At 36.4% G+C, this 19,320-nt stretch overlaps 1 protein-coding gene across 2 annotated transcripts in view; it reads right to left on the bottom strand.

Moving 5' to 3' along the window:
* Positions 1-19,320, bottom strand: part of acsl3a (acyl-CoA synthetase long chain family member 3a) — a 30,922-nt gene that overhangs the window by 9,581 nt on the left and 2,021 nt on the right. For both annotated transcript variants that reach the window (XM_027999383.1, XM_027999381.1), the window contains exons 2-8: positions 14,192-14,704; positions 9,585-9,762; positions 5,846-5,955; positions 5,298-5,436; positions 3,286-3,436; positions 1,755-1,878; positions 690-761 (exon numbers count right to left, since the gene is read on the bottom strand). In XM_027999383.1, the coding sequence (XP_027855184.1) occupies positions 690-761; positions 1,755-1,878; positions 3,286-3,436; positions 5,298-5,436; positions 5,846-5,955; positions 9,585-9,762; positions 14,192-14,566 (1,149 nt within the window). In that variant the 5' untranslated portion in view covers positions 14,567-14,704. The remainder of the gene's footprint in view (positions 1-689; positions 762-1,754; positions 1,879-3,285; positions 3,437-5,297; positions 5,437-5,845; positions 5,956-9,584; positions 9,763-14,191; positions 14,705-19,320) is intronic.

Raw genomic sequence — 19,320 nt, 5'->3', positions numbered from 1 at the left:
CGCATATATTTTATTTTGTGTTTCTCGTTTATTTATTTGAGATTTAGTTGGTTTCAGTCTTAATATAAAATAGCTCCCTGGATAAATAATGAAGGGAATAAACAATATATTCAAATTAATTTTGATTTCATTTGCTTCTTCACTCTCAGTCAAATGTAGGTATTCATAACACTGCTCCTTCTCCTTGTTTTCATTTCTGTCTCCGTACATTTTGTTCAGTTCAATGATCAACTTTTTTTTTCACCAAAAGAATCTTAAAAATCTTACCAAAAACTGGTATCTTAAAACCGCTTTGTTAATCACTGCAAGTCTCTCCGCACATGGGAGTTTAAGGCATTTGTTGAAGCCAGAGAAAACAGTTTACTAGCATAATTAGTGCAATTCTTCAAATACTGAAAGAAGTTCATCAAATTTGATTAATTGAATAGTAAAATGTACCAAAGCAGAGCATCACTGACTATATTAGGATTCAGAGTATTTATGTCATGTTTAGATAGACCCAGCAGATTCAGGCCTGCAGGGCTTTGTACACTAATATTCCTCTTTGGGTTAATGAACAAAGTCTGAGAGAAATTGGATCTTCTTGTCCATGAAGCCAAACTTAATCAATAACTTCAGGAGGAGTAAGTGGAGGGGGTCTCCAGCAAAACGTAGGGCTGCCCATGTATGGAGCCAAACTCATGACATACCGGGACAGCTGCCATCAGAGTGGGCATTAGGACACTGGTGTCTCCCCTGCTTCCTTTCTTGATCTTGGTTGACTGTGAGGAAAAAACAAATCCAGAAATGTTACAACAGGAACTGATCACAGTAGATTTACTGAGTCTGAGCTAAAACAAGGTGAGCATTTAGCTCCATGGATACTTTTTTTTTGAATAGCAGTGTTTTGTTTTTTTATCAGAGGGATGTTTCTTATTATATATTCTTATTTTCAAAATGCATTAATTTACATGAATAAATATGCTAAAAAAATTGTTATATAGAAGATTTTATCAGGGGTGCACTGATTGCAGTTTTCTGGCAGATTGCTGATCTTTAAAAAGCCAGACCTACAGTTAACAATTTTGGGTATTTCAAATTTCTTTTGTCTAAAATGTTGCTCAATAAAACATTATATTCCTCCATTTAAAAAAAGTCAACATCTATGTCTCTGTAATCAAGTTTTCTTAAAATTTGACTGTTTCTTAAAGGTAAAAAAACAAACTGCAAAACATTTAACTCAAGAGGAATAAAAACAAATATTTATTGTGAATATTTAGGTGAGTCTTTCAGCTTTTTATTAAAGCAAAGGTTGAGTGCTGTCATGGAAACAAACAGCAAACCACTGCAGTGCTTGAAGAGTAACACATCTCATTAAAGTCTATCTAATTAAAGCCTATTAATAATAAATAAAATGATTTGCATTTGGTTTATCCACATATCTAAGCTATTATGCACAATCCATTTATGTAGCACATCACGGGAGAAACTCTAATGAGGACCCTTTTGATGAGCTAGAATGTTGATTTTCATAGCCTTAATTATAATTAGACGGTTGTTATAATCTGTTACATCTAGCTTTGCACAGAAGGTTGTCTTAAAAGTTCAGACTACATCTAATTTTATGACAGTAGTATCAAACAAAGCAAAGAAATAACTAGTGTAATATCAACCTCAAATTACCCAAACTGCATTTTGCTTAATGCTAAAAAAAAGAACATTTCCCATCATTGACTGATGCAGGTTACTTCATCATTAGTGCTAGATGGTGTTACCTGGTCAGCAAGTGTTTGAGGTGAGGAATAGCCAATTCGGCAGCCATAAGAAATGCAGACAAGCTCTGCGCACAGCTCAAGCACATGAGCAAGAGGGAGGTACCCGATGTAGGTGTCCTCTTCACTGTAAACACAGAGACAGTCTTCTCCTTTAGAAAGTGATGTTAATTAAAGAAACTGACTTCATAAACCTTTTAAGTCATTTAAAGTAAACATATTTAAAGTTAATTGTGAATTCTTGCATACTGCTGTACCTTACTAATGAAATGGTAAATCTAGCAGAGTGTTCAAAGTTTTTTTCTTCTATGAACTAGGGTTGACCGATATGACTGAAAAACGTATCACGATACAAACGTTTCATATATGTCAATATGTTATTGATACTGTCGATATGGATAATTACTTATTAGTTTGTATGTGTTAAATATTTGAAATACCGTACTCCCAAAACGGTGGCATGACCTTACCTGTTTTATCCACAGTTGTTTTTTTAAAATTATTTTTAAGCAGTTATAAGGGATGGATATAAACATATTATAAACATGAAACTGCTGCTGCGCAGGTTACTCAGTAGGTTGTTTCGATGTTCAAGGTGAGGTGCAGGGTTATTTTATTACCACACGCAGTGTTTCGCATGCACAGCAAAAAAAAAAGTAATTTTTTGACTTCTTGCAAACTTTAAGCAAGAGTTTCTAATAACTTTTTTCATCGCCATGTTTCTTCCTGCTGTCCTTTCTTTAAGGCTTGACTACTAATTGTTGTCCTGTTGGCTGTTTATTTGGTGAATTAACTTTTTTACTATGTGCCCTCTCAGATTTTTATTTGCCAAAAATGTTGAACCAATGTATTTCCTATCTTCTTCACAGCTATGCAGTACTTTCTGTTTGTTCTTCACATAAAATTTTAATAAAGTACATTGATGTTTGTGGTTGTGACAAAATGAGGAAAGGTTCACGGGGTATGTTCATCTTTGCAAAGCACTGTACATGATTTGAATCAGGAGGAAGTTATCACTGCAAATTTATTTTATTTTCAAACAAAAATGTCTATGATATTGAGAATGTAAACTCTCTAATCTTCATCCACTTCAGTCTTACTCCCTTTCACCCAGATTGTTCGTCCATTCATGCTAGACTTCCTCCTGAGCACATTTCCTCTGGACTCCTATCTGTCCCAGGAGAAAAGACTTGGTTTATCTTTTATTGTAAACAATAGAGCTGCAACACAGTTCTGGTTTCTGAACAGTTTTTTTCTCCAGCATACCTCTTTGAAATAAGCAAGTGCAATATGGCAACGGTGGAGTTTGCCACGTGGTTAGTAGATCACCGGTTCAATTCCCGATCTTGATGTTTTGAAAAAGAACTTGTTTTATTATTGAAAATGTTACTTTCAATAATTACCAATAATTTCTATCGCAGCAACTTAATAGGATTATTTAGATATAGTGCAGAATTGATAATCAGTAAATCGGCATTCCTGATTCCTGATCTGATAAATGATATGCAATAATAGGTCATGATAGTATTAGTACCTCAGGTTGGGTATCCTCTCTGCCATCCCTGTAATGCTGGCGATGATGTTGCTATGGGAGATCATGACGCCCTTTGGAATGCCTGTGGAACCACTGGTGTACATGATGACTGCAATGTCTGAAGACAGAGGCTGCTTACGCTCAAATGTTGCTGAAGTGACAGTGAAGACACAAGAACATGACAGATTTGTGTTATGAAACAGTGATTATGTGTGAAACATTGTATACATCATTATTTTTAATTCAAACCAGCAACTAAAACCTGGTAGATACCCACATTTAGCAAGAAAAACAGCCGTCTTTCTCCACACAAATCAGAGCTTGTCTAACTGTGGAACAAACTGTATTTGTACTTTCTTGCTCATTTGAGATAAAATCAAGTCCAGAGAACTTGCCAGTGATTCTGAGTGGAGCTGATTAATGGCTTCCTCCTTGTGAGCAGCAGTCTCCTGTTCCATTTAAGGATGCAAGAGATTGTGTTCAAAGACTTTACTGATCACCCTGCTGTCTGACTGAGCAGACCTAGTGCCATCTCACTTATCCTTCTTTTCCTCCTTTTTTTACTCTGTGATGATTTTCTTTGTCACATTAGTTTCACTCAACAGTCTGTCCACAGCTACTGTATGAAGTATTTCTCTTTTCTGATCTAATCATTTGGTGTTAAATTATGTATTATTATCAGTATACTCATTCACTAAATTGTGAGTAAAATCCAGTTGTTTCTGTTTTCTTGTCTTGAGACCTTATTACAAAAAGTGCATGCAGAAATATACAGATCTTAAAAGAACAAAAAAACCCTGGATCTATTCTATGCTGCAGTTTTAGCACACTAAAATATTATATAAATGGAAACTTTCTAAGTGAAAAAATGTATGTATGCAATTCAAAAACATCAAAAAACATTTAGGAGATAACATATTACAATTGTAATTATTAATATATACATAGATCTTGAATTTGTTCATGTTATTAAAGTAATATCATGAAACAGTTTTTTTCCATGTCTCCTTATCTGCAAAGTTTAATGTAAATCAAAGAAAGAAACTAAGTTGTCAAAAAATCAAACAGAGGATGAACATAAAAGAAGTATCAAAAGGCAACAACCATCTTTCTTCTTACTCCCATCATCAACATCTGATGTCATGTGAAGTTAACAGCGCTGAGTGTAAACATGACTCTCCCCCAGATCCCAGTGTCCTCAACTCCCTTCCTAGTCCTACCTCTTTCTCCCTTTATCTGTCCATGACAGTAGCAGCTGGTCATGTTGTGGGTCAGCTGATTCAAAGGGATTCAATAAAAGCCAAGCAGGGTGAGGGAAAGGGTGGGGAGGCAACGAGTCTCACATCCATCCGCTAGTACAGGACATATGGTATCAAACTTAATCTGACACAGATGTCAGGACTTCCTCATTCACATGACCTTACATGACTTCTACCAATTCACCCGCACCCCAATGCCCATAAGAAACCCCATGATGTTTCGTTTGTTACATGAGCAACCGCGTCTGTAAATTGTCAAGATATTTTGAAAATGTTACCCAAGCAAAGTAGATTAGAGGGATTAAGTAGAATATACAGAGGTTTATAGATGGGTAACATTATATATTTGCAGAGAAAACAAGAGAAAACGTTTTCATACTGTTTAACACGCACTGGAAACTTGTTAAGACATCTTTTTAGTAACAAGATCTTCATAAGACAAATAGCCCACGTTTTACTAGTTTGGTGGATGAAGTTTAACAGTTTGAAGCAGCTTCATGTTGTTCCTTGGAATGAATCATAATAGAATAGAATAGAAATGACCTTTATTGTCTGCCAGTAGGAAAATTCAGTCGATTCATGCAAATTCACAGAAAAGTGCGCAGAAATCCATTTTTGCTTTGACATTAAAGTCTTTTTTGTCAAAAATGATACATTTTGTTGATCATGATTGATTTGTTGAAACAATAAAAAGGGAAAAACATCCATAAGGGTGAGTACTTTCTATAAACACTACACGATTACACAATGTACCTTTATCTGGTCTGGCTCCCAGCTTCTGAACAGTGGCCATGTTGTAGATGCTGATGCCACGTGGAAAGCCGGGCCATGTGGTCGGTGTGTTGTCCACTACGATAATGTGTTGCAGCCTTGGAACTTCAGCTAAGATCGCCTGACACACACATACAAAGCAAGAACAAAGAAATGCAACAACATAACTACAAAGGCACAGAGATACGCTCCATATCACCACCAACATTACTTCAATACAGCAATTTCTGCACAAAGCAGTGAAGCAAATATTTAGACAAAGATAAAAGGATCTGTGATTAGAAACATATCCAGTTATGGAATAATTGCCACTATTTATAATTTTTGAAAATATCAAACCTGCATTGCAGAGTTACACAGCAAAATCAGAATAGCAGTACATACACCATGCTGTAGTTCTGCTCAGTCACAAGGTGTCTCTGCAGCTAAGCCCGAACTGAAGCCCTACATCAATCATCACTGTCATGGAAGCTTTATTCCTCTGTGTTATGAGATCTAATAAAAATGTTCTCATCTCTTGAAGCGCTAACCTTCAGTCTGGTCTCCAGGAGCTCTCTGCTGGTTATAATGTGGGTGACTTGAGCCTCATTCAGCCCATGAGCGATGGCTGGACCTCCCAGGGTGGAGTACAGTGTAACCACTGAAACATAAATGATCATCTAAAAGGTTAAACTGACCACAAAAACAGTAAGCACACCTATATCAGCTAAACATGGGAAGGAAGTTTATGTATCTTCATCACTTTCAGAAAGTGCATGTGGACCAATACGGAAATAAAACCCTTGACAGGAAGATGTGTGACGATGCACAATGTACGTGCCCTGAAACAACATAACTCAGAGGATTGGATTTGACCTCTTGCCTTCCACAAGCAACTGAGCTGAAGGACCACAAGCTCCCACTGACTGATAAGCAATCTGTTGAGGATATAAACAGTGTTAGTATGTGTGTGAGGGGGGCTGGTGTCTTAACTAAGAGCACACATAAGACAGACTAATGGAATCTGTGCCTGCATGACTGCAGTCGCCTAACAGTAGAACTCAAAAATCTGCATACCCTTATTTTTGTAATGTAAATAAAGAGAAGTCGAAAAATAATATTTATTAATCATATTTTTTACCCATATTATGTGACGTTTATGCTGTACAAATGAGAAGAAAAACCAATCAATCTGTAGAAGGGAAAGAATAGAAAAACTTATTTATGTAAGTATGCTTAGTTTTTTACTAAAACTTTATCAAATCATCGTTTGAGTCAGCTTAAGTACCAAACCTTTTTGATTGGAGCGCGTCAACTTGTTTTGAAATATCTGCCTCCTCTGCCTTACCAAACAATTCGATTCATTTTTGGAGTCTTGTTAGAATCCACCTAAACATATATTTTTCTTTCATGAAGTAATTTTTTTCTGATTTGGAAGGATATATTGACCATCTGAGATGAGTGGATATAAAATCCTCTTATGGTTTTTCACTGAAAACTAATGGTTTTGGTACATAAACAAATAGAAAACCTAATTCAAAAGGTGCTATAAATCATTTATAGAGAACTTGCAAAGGATGACAGTGTTGGTGAGAGGAATCCAGGCTCTGTGAGAGACAGGAGAGAGTAGCAGCTTGTAAAGTCTGTCAATAATATTAGAACAAGACAGAAATATAAACAACATAAAGAATAGAATAGCTCTCCTTCTCCCCTAACTGGGGTGAAGGAGAAAAAAGCACAAAATTGAAATCAAAGGAGTGAAAGTGATTGGAGGAATCAACAGAAGACACAGGGGAAGTCAGCCTGACATACTGTAACACTCTCTAACCCCGTGTTCCTCCTCTGACACACAGCAGTTTGGGACTCAGAACTTTCTGACTTCACATTTTTACGTCATGGAGTCTTCTGCTTCCTGCGCTGTTACTACGCCAGTGTCTGTGTGTATGTTTGCATGTGTGTCTGAACAAAGGCCGTGACACCTCCAGCCGTGAGATCTAAACACTCAAATGGACCCCAGATTAACACAGTTGCTCACAACCACACACCACTTAGAAAAATCTTGTAATGCAGGAAGCAAACAGCAAGAAACAGAGAAGCGCACACTGCAAATCATAGCTCAATAAGATCTCAAGTATTCAAAACTGATTTTCTTTTTTTTTTTTTTTTTAAGCTGTGCATGTGTTGCAGGCTGTATGTCAGCCATTTGACACGTGTGGAATGCACACACACACACACATCCAGTGTTTGAGTTCACTGGGGGCCTCGGCTGACTCCGTGGTGCCTCTGTCAACATCAGATGCTCACGTAGGCCCTCTCACCCCCGTTCTGACGCCATCACCCCTCACTTGCCTTGTCCTGTTTTCTCCCCACTGTTGCTCTTTCCGACCCTTGACTCCTCTCTGTTCCCCTCGCCATGTATTATAGACTGCCTCTGGCTTTTTCCACAGTCCCTGCGTTTGTTTGCAAAGAGAGCAGGATCCTTTACAAAGATGCTTTCTCTGCTCATACGGACACCATATTTTAAAGGAAGCATGACAGTTTAATGGAGCCTAAACCACAGTGCATGGACAAAATGAAAGTCACGTTGTGGACAATCAAAACAATTTAATGAAGTGCCGCTCACACTTAAACTGAACACATAAACTAAAAGGCACATTATTCTTTAATACAGAACATATTAAAGAATAAATCTGCCCAGCATCCCTAAGGGGGGAAATTCACTGAGTGAAAAGGTTTCTTATTTTGAAAAAAAAAGGAACCTAATGTTAAGTGACTACTTAACCTGACAAAACAAACCATTTCCAGTTACTAAAGAAATTATTGTGTTTGGACATTTATAGGATCTTGCATTTATACAGTGTAGCCACAGCTGCTCCGGGCCAGGCTGCTATACAATCCGTACCATTAGGCCAACTTACCACCACCAGCTGGTCATCTGTTTTTATGCTAAAGGTTAGTTCTACTAAATATTTACAAAGGATGCAAGTCTTTGAGAACCATGTACTAATTTTTTTTCTGCTGCCCAATTATGAACTACTTTGTCCTGCTCTATTACAAAAAATATACACAAAATTACAATTAGGGTTTTGGTTGCAGGGTTAACAAATAAGTTCAAGGAGTATGAGTGCTTTTGTGAGGCATTGTACACTCTGGAGACTCTGTGTTTAAAAAATTACTTAGAGGAAGAAATATATGAGAGAGAGAGTGCGCAAAGGAGGAAAAGTAGGATATTTATGTAACAGTGAAGCAGAAAGGACAGACTAACCTCCTACTGTTTCAGCTGGGCCACTGATATTATATTCTTTGCAGTGGAAACAATAACATGTGCAGATGTACAACCACACAAATGCAACAGAGTTGAGACGCTGTACACTGGAAAGTACAGCGTCTTTGGAAAGCTGCTAAGTGAAAAAATATCCAACAGAGCAACACAAGAGAAATACAAAAGTAGCTGTAATACTGTTAGTTAAAAGGATTCTCAATGTGAGTGAAAATTAAACTCTATTGACAGGTGCTCATTGTTTTGTTTGGATTAATTTTAATTCATTAAAACCAAAGCCAATTCAAGAACAAACAAGAACCACATTAAATTGATGAGAATAGAGGGAAGGGGGGAAAAAAAAGAAACAGTAGATTCACCTTTTTACTTTTTTAGACATAGTTTGTTTTGTTGTCTTTACATTTTTAAATGCACAGAAAAGAGTTTTCTTCTTGTTTAACATTTAAACAAAACCAAACAAAAACTAAAACCAAACAAAAATAAATAAATGTGACTGTCTAAATATTATGGGGGAAAAGAAGAACAAGACACATTATGATCATTAGAGAATAAACTATTTCATCATTGTGTTAGAAAAAAGGTGTTGTAGAAACAAGAGCAATTCAATAAAATAGAATATTATTAGGAACTTTATCACTAAGTGAAACATATTATATAGATTAATTACACATAGATGGATGTCTTTAAGCCCAATAAAAGTTTATTTTTAAAAACAGAAATGAGGACTTAATGAGAAGCATGTTTAATACTTGTTTAAAGTTGCTGTTTTCAAAAGGTATTTTGAATATGACTGTAGAATAAATCTTTACATTTCTCCCTTTTAACCTTCAGTGAGTAGATTTTTCAATCTTGAAGCCTGGAGTCACATACATGACATCTTCCAGGTAAGTTTTCTTTATTCCTTTTAATTCTTAAATCTGAGGCTAATTTACAATAAAGGTAAACAGTTTTTGATTTAGAAATACAGACCTTATGGCTTACTGAAATCTCAGCATTCAGAGTGAACTTACCTGGGAAGTTGTACGCAAAGCAGGCCTGGGCAGCTATCAGCCACTCCGCTCGGGTCTCACAAAAGATGGCAATGTTGGTTTTCGGCCGCTGACCCAAAGATGCCAAACCGTTGCCCAGCTGAGTCGCTGCTGTCAGAGCTTCTTTATAGGAGAGCCAGCGGTACTCTCCAAGGACTACCTGCAGGTACCATACATGGAAGCAATAATGGAAAGTAACGGAAAGTTACTACTGTGTTAATCTCCACGCAGCATAGGCAAATTAAATTTAACACGTTGCATAAGACATAAAATATCCCCTACAGGTTACATAAAATTGACAGCAAATTCCTCCCCAGATGCCTGTAATGTCAAGTGGCTAATGGTGACCTTGTACACATGCTTTAGAGTCGCCCAAATATAGATGAATGTTGTAAATATAACATTTAAATAATCTCAAGGGCTGTTGGAACTCAAATTGAACATTACCCAAAAATATAGATTCTGGGGGAGCCAATATGCCCTAAAGTGACCTTCTATAAAAAAAAAAAACAACAAAACAATATCTCCTATTTAGAAGTACAGCAATAAATAAAATGTATGCCGGTGTCTGACTGAATGCCTGAAAAGATATTAAATTATGTGAGGAAAAAAGGCAGCATTTGGAAAAAATATGGGGCCTCTTCACAGATATTCTACCTTCTCTAGATGCAGCTGACCACAGCTAAATCTAGTGACATCAGTGTGAATCAGTGATATGAGCCTTCTTGGACCAGGTTCAAAGTACTGTAGCTATGTCCTGTGCAAATTCTTTGAAAATATAAATATATTGACTGATGTACATACATTTATGAGTGTTGAAAATGGTATGACTGTGTATGTGTATAAATGCATGTAAAGTGAGAACTATGTAGGAAGTATAACTGGGGATGGGATGGGAAAGGAGGTTGTTTGTTTTTTTGCTTGTTTCCTTTCCCTTTTCTTCTTTTTGTTCAAATTATCATTTTATGCTTATTAAAAGGTTATACGTTCGTCTGTGTTTCTACTGGAAATATGTGCTAATACTTACCATGCACCAAGAATATTAATAAATATAAATTTTAAAAAGAAAGATGAATACTTCTAATAGTCTGTCCTGCAGAGCGGAGATTTAAACAGGGTAAAAAAGCTAGCCAGTTTGCAGCTGGGCAGCCAAACCCCTAACCTTGACAGAATTAAAAACTGGGTCAGATAGTCACCTTTCAGCATGACACCGACCTCAAGGTTGCAGCTGAAACAACAATGCATGTAAGAGGTTTTGTTTAAACTGCTTTATTTTTTTGTGTAAATACTTTTTTCTTATTTAATATGTAGGTCTAAAAGATATATTTGATTCACTTAAAGTAATGGGATTGGCAAGGTTTTCAGAAAACTGCAGAATGCCATTTACTGACAAAGATCAATGATCCAAAGATCAATAATGTATTTTTAATAAAGCTTTTAGATTCTGCAGATTTCTATAAATTGAAATTTCATAAGATTGAGTTTTATTTAATTTGATCTTTAAGAAAGCTTCAGCAAGTAAGTAGTTGGAAAAAGCCATTCGCTTAATAGGTGCTATTAACAGGAAAATTAAAGCCAAAACACTTTCACTCTTTTTATCACAACACAATGTGCACTGAGTTATGTTCTTCCTCCAAAACTCACATTATAGAGTTATTATAATAATAATAATTATTAATAATAATTATTATTTTTGCATAACTACTTTTCTGTCTTCTGTCATCCCCATGCTCCTACTCTGGACATTACATTTAATACCCACACTAAATGCTCACAGCAAACGCCAGAGATTCCTGCACGTTTAGTGAGGTTATACTGACTCCTATTGGTACGTAAATGCTAGTGCAGACACAGACATCTAACCTGGATCTAACCTGATCCTTTCTACTCATTAGAAAGGATTTACACTTGCTGGATGGATTCAATACTTGAAGAACAAATAGTTAAGGCATTTAGACTTGCAAAACCAAGTGAGTATTAGATGGATTAAAAGGATCAGACTGGTGGGATTAGTGTTGGAATTCAGGGGCAAATCCCTGAACGTCAAAGTTGGGAAACCTCTGATTTGTGTTCACTCCACTGCACACAAAAACAATATAAGTTTGCCTCCTAACTAATTTCTCTTAATATTTTAAATTTCAGTATGAGCGACATTAACAACAACATGTTTGACATAGCAGAGCAGCAAAAGCTGTGATCATTTCACTAGATTAAACAAAAACAAACATTGTGCAAGAGACACTGTCTGTTTAGGGCATAGGTGTCAAACTCTGGCCCGTGGGCCAAATTTGGCCCGCAGTGTAATTATATTTGGCCCGCGAGGCAATTTCAAATTAATATTAGAGCCGGCCCGCCGGTATTATACGGTGGCAACCCTGTTACGCCGCATTCACCACTTATTCTACAAATCCCATAATGCTCTGCTGTTTTTTGTCAATCAGGACAGAGACAGACACGCCTCCTCCTCTGTGTCAGTAGCACTTATGGTAGCAGACATGGATGTATTAGGAAGGTGGTGATCCGTTTTCTTGCGCACTCCTTCGGTGAAAGCCCCGGCGCACCCCGCATCCCCGTGCCTCTCCCCCAAACCACACTGCGACCTCAAACTACAGCTGTCACTGTGTTACCCTACCAAAAAATGGTGAAAAGAAAGACAGAAAATGGAACTTTTCTGAACAGGTGGGAGACACAATATCTGTTTACATATGTATGTGAGCAACTTTTCTCCTCAGTGAAGATGACGAAAACGTCTCACAGGAGACCTCTGACTGATGAACATCTTTGATGACAATGACAATAAATCTTATCTTATCTTATGAACATCTTTGTTCGATAATGAAGGTTTCCTCAGCTCAAACTCTGAGCCCCGACATTGATGAACTGGCATCCAAGAAAAGATGCCAGGTATCTGGCTTGGCCGCATCAGAGTAGATCAGTGTGTCGCAAAATGAGCAATAAGTAAGTTTTCTATGCACCTTTTCTTGTTACTCCAAGGCCTGAATGGTTTATTCATAGTTTATTTAATGATTTATTCATAGTTATATTATTTTATTTTCAAATTTATTAGCCTGTGTACGAAGCAAATTTTGACATTTACCTCAGAAAGGAGGCATTCAGTTTTTATTTACATTTTATTTAATATGCCATTTATATGTTTTATTATAATAATAAAACATAAATAAACACAAATATAATAATAATAATATTATTTTTAGCAACTCAATTATGCACGCCTGCACTTTTAAGTTATATAAGCCTTGCTTGTTCAATATTTATTTATAAAATGTTCAACTTTGGCCCACGGCTTTGTTCAATTTAAAATTTTGGCCCACTGTGTATTTGAGTTTGACACACCTGGTTTAGGGAGTCTGTGCCTTTCAACTCACAATGCAAACAGTTATTTAGAGTTTATTTAACACATAATTTGACTAAAATCTATAAGAGAAGATTTCACCTACGTATTTTTAACAATTTAAACTCTGTTTCTCCCTGACACCTTTCCTTGTAATCAACAACTTACACTTTCTTCCTGTCAGGTCTGTTTTCAGCCATCCTTCTCAATACTAAGTAAATGTACTACTTTATGTATTACATACGCTGGAATAACCTCAGAGTTTTCCATCCCAATCTGCAGTTGGGACTCGTTCAATACAAAATTTAAACTAAAGTTAATTACAGCTCTATTAATTATTAGCTGATGCCCTATATGAAGTCAGGGGTAACTAGCTGTGATATTGATTCTAATGAAACCTGAAGGACAGTCTGTACAGGATGGATGTTGAGCTGTCAAACACTTCCTGAGTTTGTGTGAAGTTTGCTGCACCTCTGCTTGTTTTTTCCTGTTACTCTGATTTCCTCTCCCCATCTGAAGTCATTCATGTCTTCTTAAGAGTTGGATCTAACCTGATCTGAAGTGTCTGTCAGAGCTGAGCTAGTCTGTCTCTGGTTCCTCATAGTGATGGGCCACTGGCTGATTCAAAGTGCATTAGTGTTTTGCTGGAACATAATCTTAATTGGGGGACTTCAACTCCAGTCCTCAAAGGTAAGTGTCATGCAACTTTTAGACGTTTCCCTAGTTCTTTCATTATTTGGATGAATAACATCCTCAATATACATTAAAGTTCTCCAGTGTCAATCTAATAACCTGAATATCTGACTCAGGTGTGTTGAAGCAGAGACACAGCTAAAGGTTGGGGGCATTTTACTGAAGTTTCTGAAGATAAAAACGATCAATAAACCTTCAAGGTAAGTGGAGAAAACGTATGAGACATTTGAATGTTTAAAAATCCAAAACCTAACCAAGTTTTTGCATTTTACAGAGAAAAACAGTTCAATGTTTAATTCAGATTTAAAAACAGAACTCAAAAAGGTTTTGATTAATGTAATTACATTATAGTTTTGAGATTTGCAACTTTAAATTAAGATGTTACTAAGATTACCAGACATATACAGTATGTTGTTAAAGAAAACTCAGTTTCAATTATCTTTACATTTAATTTAATAAAAGTTTTTTTTGTTCCATATTCCTCCACTTACTTCCATTACACTGTAATTTTAAGAAGTTGCTGCTGCAACCACCATCAGATTACCTTCTTGAACACTTTCCCATTGCTCTGTCGCTCATCTTCCTCTGTAACCACTTCTCTCGTTCCAAGACAGTCTCTCTGCGGGAACCTCATGGCTGCGTACTCAAACATCTTATCCAGCGTATCCACTCCAGGGTGTAGCGATGAAAGGAGCCTTTTGGTGGCACTGACTGCTCTGTAGGGTCCCTCTGAGCGTCCTAGAACTGAACAAGCCTTAGGTCTCTTGGCCCGTTCCTCCTCTGACCCGTAAAAATTCCTATGGGATCTGGAGACCCAGCTGAGGAGGTAGGAAGGCAGGAAGGTAATTGTGGTGTAGATCCACACCGTGAGGTGGAAGAGAAGCAGCAGCATGGGATTCAGGTCCTCTTTGAGCCTCATTTTGGTGGAGAGGAGGGATGACGAGATGAGAAGGAAGACACTATTCCTGCTGTTGACGTTCTCTGGCTTTATGCTGTTAACTTTGACTTTTCTTCTAGAGTTTCAGATTCTTTTACTAGAAGATAATGTCCACTCAATCTGGGGAAAAAACATCAAAGATGATATTAATGTACAACTCAAGTTGTAAAAGGCTATCTGGTTTCATTATTAAGTAATGAAACTGACAAGATTTTTGAAATCTTGTCTATATCAAAATTTAAAAAATCTTGACATAGACAAAATCCTAAGACATAAGACAATCATTCATACCATGTACACACAATTATTAGGAAAATTGTGATTTTTACAATCAATTTAATCACTGAAGAACTACAGGGCAGTCAGTTAACCCAAAATAATAATAAGCCAGAATATTTAAGAAAGTAAAAGTGAGATTTTTTGTTTTGGAGTTTGGAGTCCTAGTGATTGAGGAAAGTACCTTCAATCTTGGGAAATGAAGTTTGATGGTACTTAATTTCTAGTTGTTTTCCATAGTATCAGTACCTACAACTATATTACCCAAACCTCACTAGCATTTGAGTAGTCACTCTCATCTCAGTCCATAAAAGCCATGAAAAGGCCTGTCTCCAAATATCTCTTGGTCTTCAGTCTATTTTTCGCTCTGCGGTCATGTTTCACTCTGCAGTTCATGGTCTTTATTCAAATGCAGCTTATTTTTGAAAAATATGCATAATATGATACTTGCCATATAAATATGCAGACTGTTTACATCATGCAGTGATTGTAGAGTACAGATACAGTATATTAATTTTCGCAAAGTTTAAAAAGTCTCCTTTTATTGTAAGAAGAAAAAAGCCATCATTACAGCTACAATATGTTGAGATGACCATTTGCACACTTCTATCCCGGCCTTGGTAAATGCTCTATCAGAGGCTGTGGCACCAGCCAATCTGTTCTAATGTATGCACTGTCTGCAACCAAGGTTACTGAGCAGAGATTATGGTGTTTTTATCATTTCTTCAGCTTCATCCTCACTGGGGACAAAAAACACAATCTTTGGTTTCGAGTGTTGCTTTATTTTACTTTATCTGTAGGTACCATTTAATTAATCAGCACAAAAACATACTCTGCAATATTTGCATGAAGTATTCCTACACTGATGGACACCAGCTGCTGATCAGTCTCACTCACCAATAACATCAAACCCAAAATAGATGAGTAAGGAAGTCAAAAAGGTTGATAGCAGTAAGGAGATGTATTTAGGTTGTAAAATGTAAACTGTACCAGGTTTATAAATGCATATGTAGAAGATGCAGCGCCTTCCCATATAAGGCCATTTTTTTACCCTTTAACACTTCTAAAAGCAAATCTTTGCTCTTTATTTATTTATTTTAAGAGAGCTAAATACAAAGGCATGCAATATGATTCTTTGACAATATATACATACATACAGGTATATATTTTACTATGACCCATAAACACCCTGTCTCCCTGGAGGACCTTGGGAACTGTCCATAGTCCTGAACAGAGACAACGGTTAACTTTACATCTTAAGGTCTTTGACCAACATTGCCTGGCAGAAGCATTAATGGACCTTGAAATGTTGGTACATTTTGTCATACTACAATCCTAAAATTTAAGAAATTTCATTGGGATTTTAAGTGACAGACCAACACAAAGTGGTGAACAATTGTGTTGTTCACCACTTTGAACAACACAATTGTGTTGTTCAAAGTGGAAGGAAAATTATGTATGATTTTCAAAATGTTACAAATACAAATCTGAAAAGTAAGCTTTGCATTTGTTTCTTGATTGCATGAGTCAATGCTTGTAGAATCACCTTATGCTACAGTTAAGGCTGCATCTTGTTTTGTATTTCACCATTATACACAACTCTTTATTGTCTCATCGCATTAAATCACAATAGGATACACTGATGTTTTTTGGATATAATACAGCAAAATTCAGAAAAAAACAATCAATGAATTCCAAAAATGACAGAGTATTACCACTTTAAAGTCCCCAAGTAGTCCATTTTAAGAACAGTAATTCATTATTCATGAGGGAGCAGCTCATCTAGCTTCTCTGAAGCATCACATTGTTTTCCATAAAAAACTGCTCACTGACACATCCTGCCTGTGTCTCTCCTCTGCATACAGTCATCCTTCAAGTGTCTCTAAAATTGATACACAACGATTTTATCATTGCTTTCCCAGCTTTCCATTATTTTGCAACTAGATGGTTTTCAGTGAGCCATATTGCCTTTTTACAGTTCAGGTTCTTGAAGCAAGCATGTGCCTACTGAATCCCAGGAGCACATAATTTACAACATTACCTCGTCAGTGCTCAGTTTATTTTGTTCAGAAAGCATTTGTTAACGCAGAAAGGACGTTAATATGAGACAACATAGAAAAGCTAAGCAGAGTTGACAGACGAACATTTTTCACTTCCCTGAAAACCACAAACAGAACTGCTAAACACCTGCTGTAAAAATGAACCTCTTGAAACTGAAGGATAGCTTAATGTGCAACCAGCATTTATTTTATACCATAAAAACTCACCTGACTAAATCAAAGCAAAACAGAATAAATATGTCTTCTACAAACTGGCTCCTTATTTAATACCTTGTCTCATAAGAGTTAAAAACTTTCTGAATAAACAAATGATAAAGTATTTGCAATAATAATTATTTTAGAATGTTTGCTGTCAATGTTTAAATACAATAAATTTGTTTCAATAAGACTAGTGGTAAACCACCTGCAATGATTGCAACATGCCTTTGTGAATTAATTATTATTATTATTATTAATTATTTGTTGATTATTTTTAATTAGGCATGTAGATTTGACAGGTCTCCTAATCAAATTCCTGTTTATTTCAGCAAACCAAGAAAACAATCACATAATGAATGTGACAACCAGGATGTACAGCTGCCCTGCAGAGCAGACCTGATATTTCAGCTTTATATTATTGAGAGAAAAATTATTTATTAAGCTTTGTGTTTTATTGCATGTTATGCAGTTTCCTTATTAGTGTTTGAAAATGCTTTGGAAGTTACCTTTTAATTTTATTTTAGCAGGTTACAGGAACTCACTCAAAGCAGTTCTACAGCTTTTGTGACTACATTAAAAATACTCTTATATCTTAAATCTAACACAACCCTGATCACAAAAAGGACTTCCTCTTAGAGCAGCAGAGGAAATGTACATTATTTCTAGATCATGTATTAGCTGAAATGACCAAGTTCAGAAACATCTTACACTACACTCTTTTTAGCAGTATGTTAAAAAGGAAAGTAAACATTGAACAGCAATTTATTGTTATATTTTACTATTTTCACCTTCAACTTTAAGGGAAAAAAACTGAGGTTTTAGAGTAGCCTAATCAAACTCTGAATTACAGTACATTAAAGCTAAAAAAAAAACCCTCCAGTGTAACGTACAGTAAATAACAATTCTATAAGGAGGAGTGGGTCAAAGTTCCTCCACAGTGATGTAACAGACTTGCTTGATGAAAGATATTGCTGCTCAACCAGTTACTATGTTTTGGGAGCAATTACTTTTCAGTGGGTTAGGTAACTTTTCACACTTAAATAGATCAAATGATCATTTAAAAATGTAATTTTATGTTTACTGTGGTTATCTTTAATTTTGAAATGAATTTAACATTCTGAAATATTGACAGAATTAAACTGTAAAGAGGAAATTTAATTTTGTACTACAGATCCTATAGATTATAATACATGAGTGCAGCACTATTTAGTAAAAAAAAACAAAAAACACCTAAACATGGTTGAAAATTTCCACCTTTCATTTGTGCCTTGTAGTTGCTCAATGGCTGGTTTTATGTAACTAACAGGAGCTTTGCAGTGAGCCTCCTTTCTCTGGATTAACTGAATAATATTGTGTTATGTTCTACGTAGTGGTGGGGTGAGCAGGCAGGCGTGTGTGTGTGTGTCTGTGTCGGGGTGTGCGTGTGTGTGTGGGAGAGGGAATCATTGCTTCCTTGAGAGATCGACTGAATGAGGTCTTTTGTGTGCAGACGTCATGGTGCTGACACCCTCTCAGCTGAGCTGGGCAGGCGGATGTCTCGCAGAAACTTTGACATAGCCCTTGGAGAGAGGACGACGCAGTGACACAGACTGTGTTTGCGCTTCTATGTAGGTGTGTGAAGAGAAAGAGGACATTATGTGGGGTTAATTTGTATGTGTAGGCATGGAGCATTGGTGTTGCAGGACAGATTTCCTCTTTTGAAGTAATGACATAACCCATAGCTTGCAAAACAACTTAACTGAGTTTGTTGGGATTTCATTTTAATTGTCTAGATTATGTGAATTAGACCGCAGCTTTACTCTACTTTTGTAAGCACATGTTTTGTTGACACAAACTGTTGGCAGACATGCAGGTCACAAACTTTCCTTTGCTGTAAGCTTTCCTAAGGTTTCAGAACCTGATCTGGATATGTTATAAAACCAGGTTAGATGGGTATTCATATTTAAAAGACGTAGGCGAATAAATAAAAAATGCTTCCACTTTTAAAATATTAACGTCAGATGTGTTTTATAATGTTACATCAGAACAGGCATGTCTTTTTTCAGAGGCACTTCAGAGAAATCTACCTTGTAAGGAGAAAGAGTTTGCCTGTGTGATTTATATTCACATCAAACTATCTTAGAACAAACCGACTCCAAGCACTTCTAGCCCAGGCCAGTGCATAAATTGTCAAGCAGTTAGTGGTTTGAACTCACAGTCAGT

This window comes from Xiphophorus couchianus, chromosome 18 (genome assembly GCF_001444195.1).
Source record: "Xiphophorus couchianus chromosome 18, X_couchianus-1.0, whole genome shotgun sequence".
NCBI classification, from domain to species: Eukaryota; Metazoa; Chordata; class Actinopteri; order Cyprinodontiformes; family Poeciliidae; genus Xiphophorus; species Xiphophorus couchianus.
This window is presented reverse-complemented; position numbering and strand designations above follow the sequence as displayed.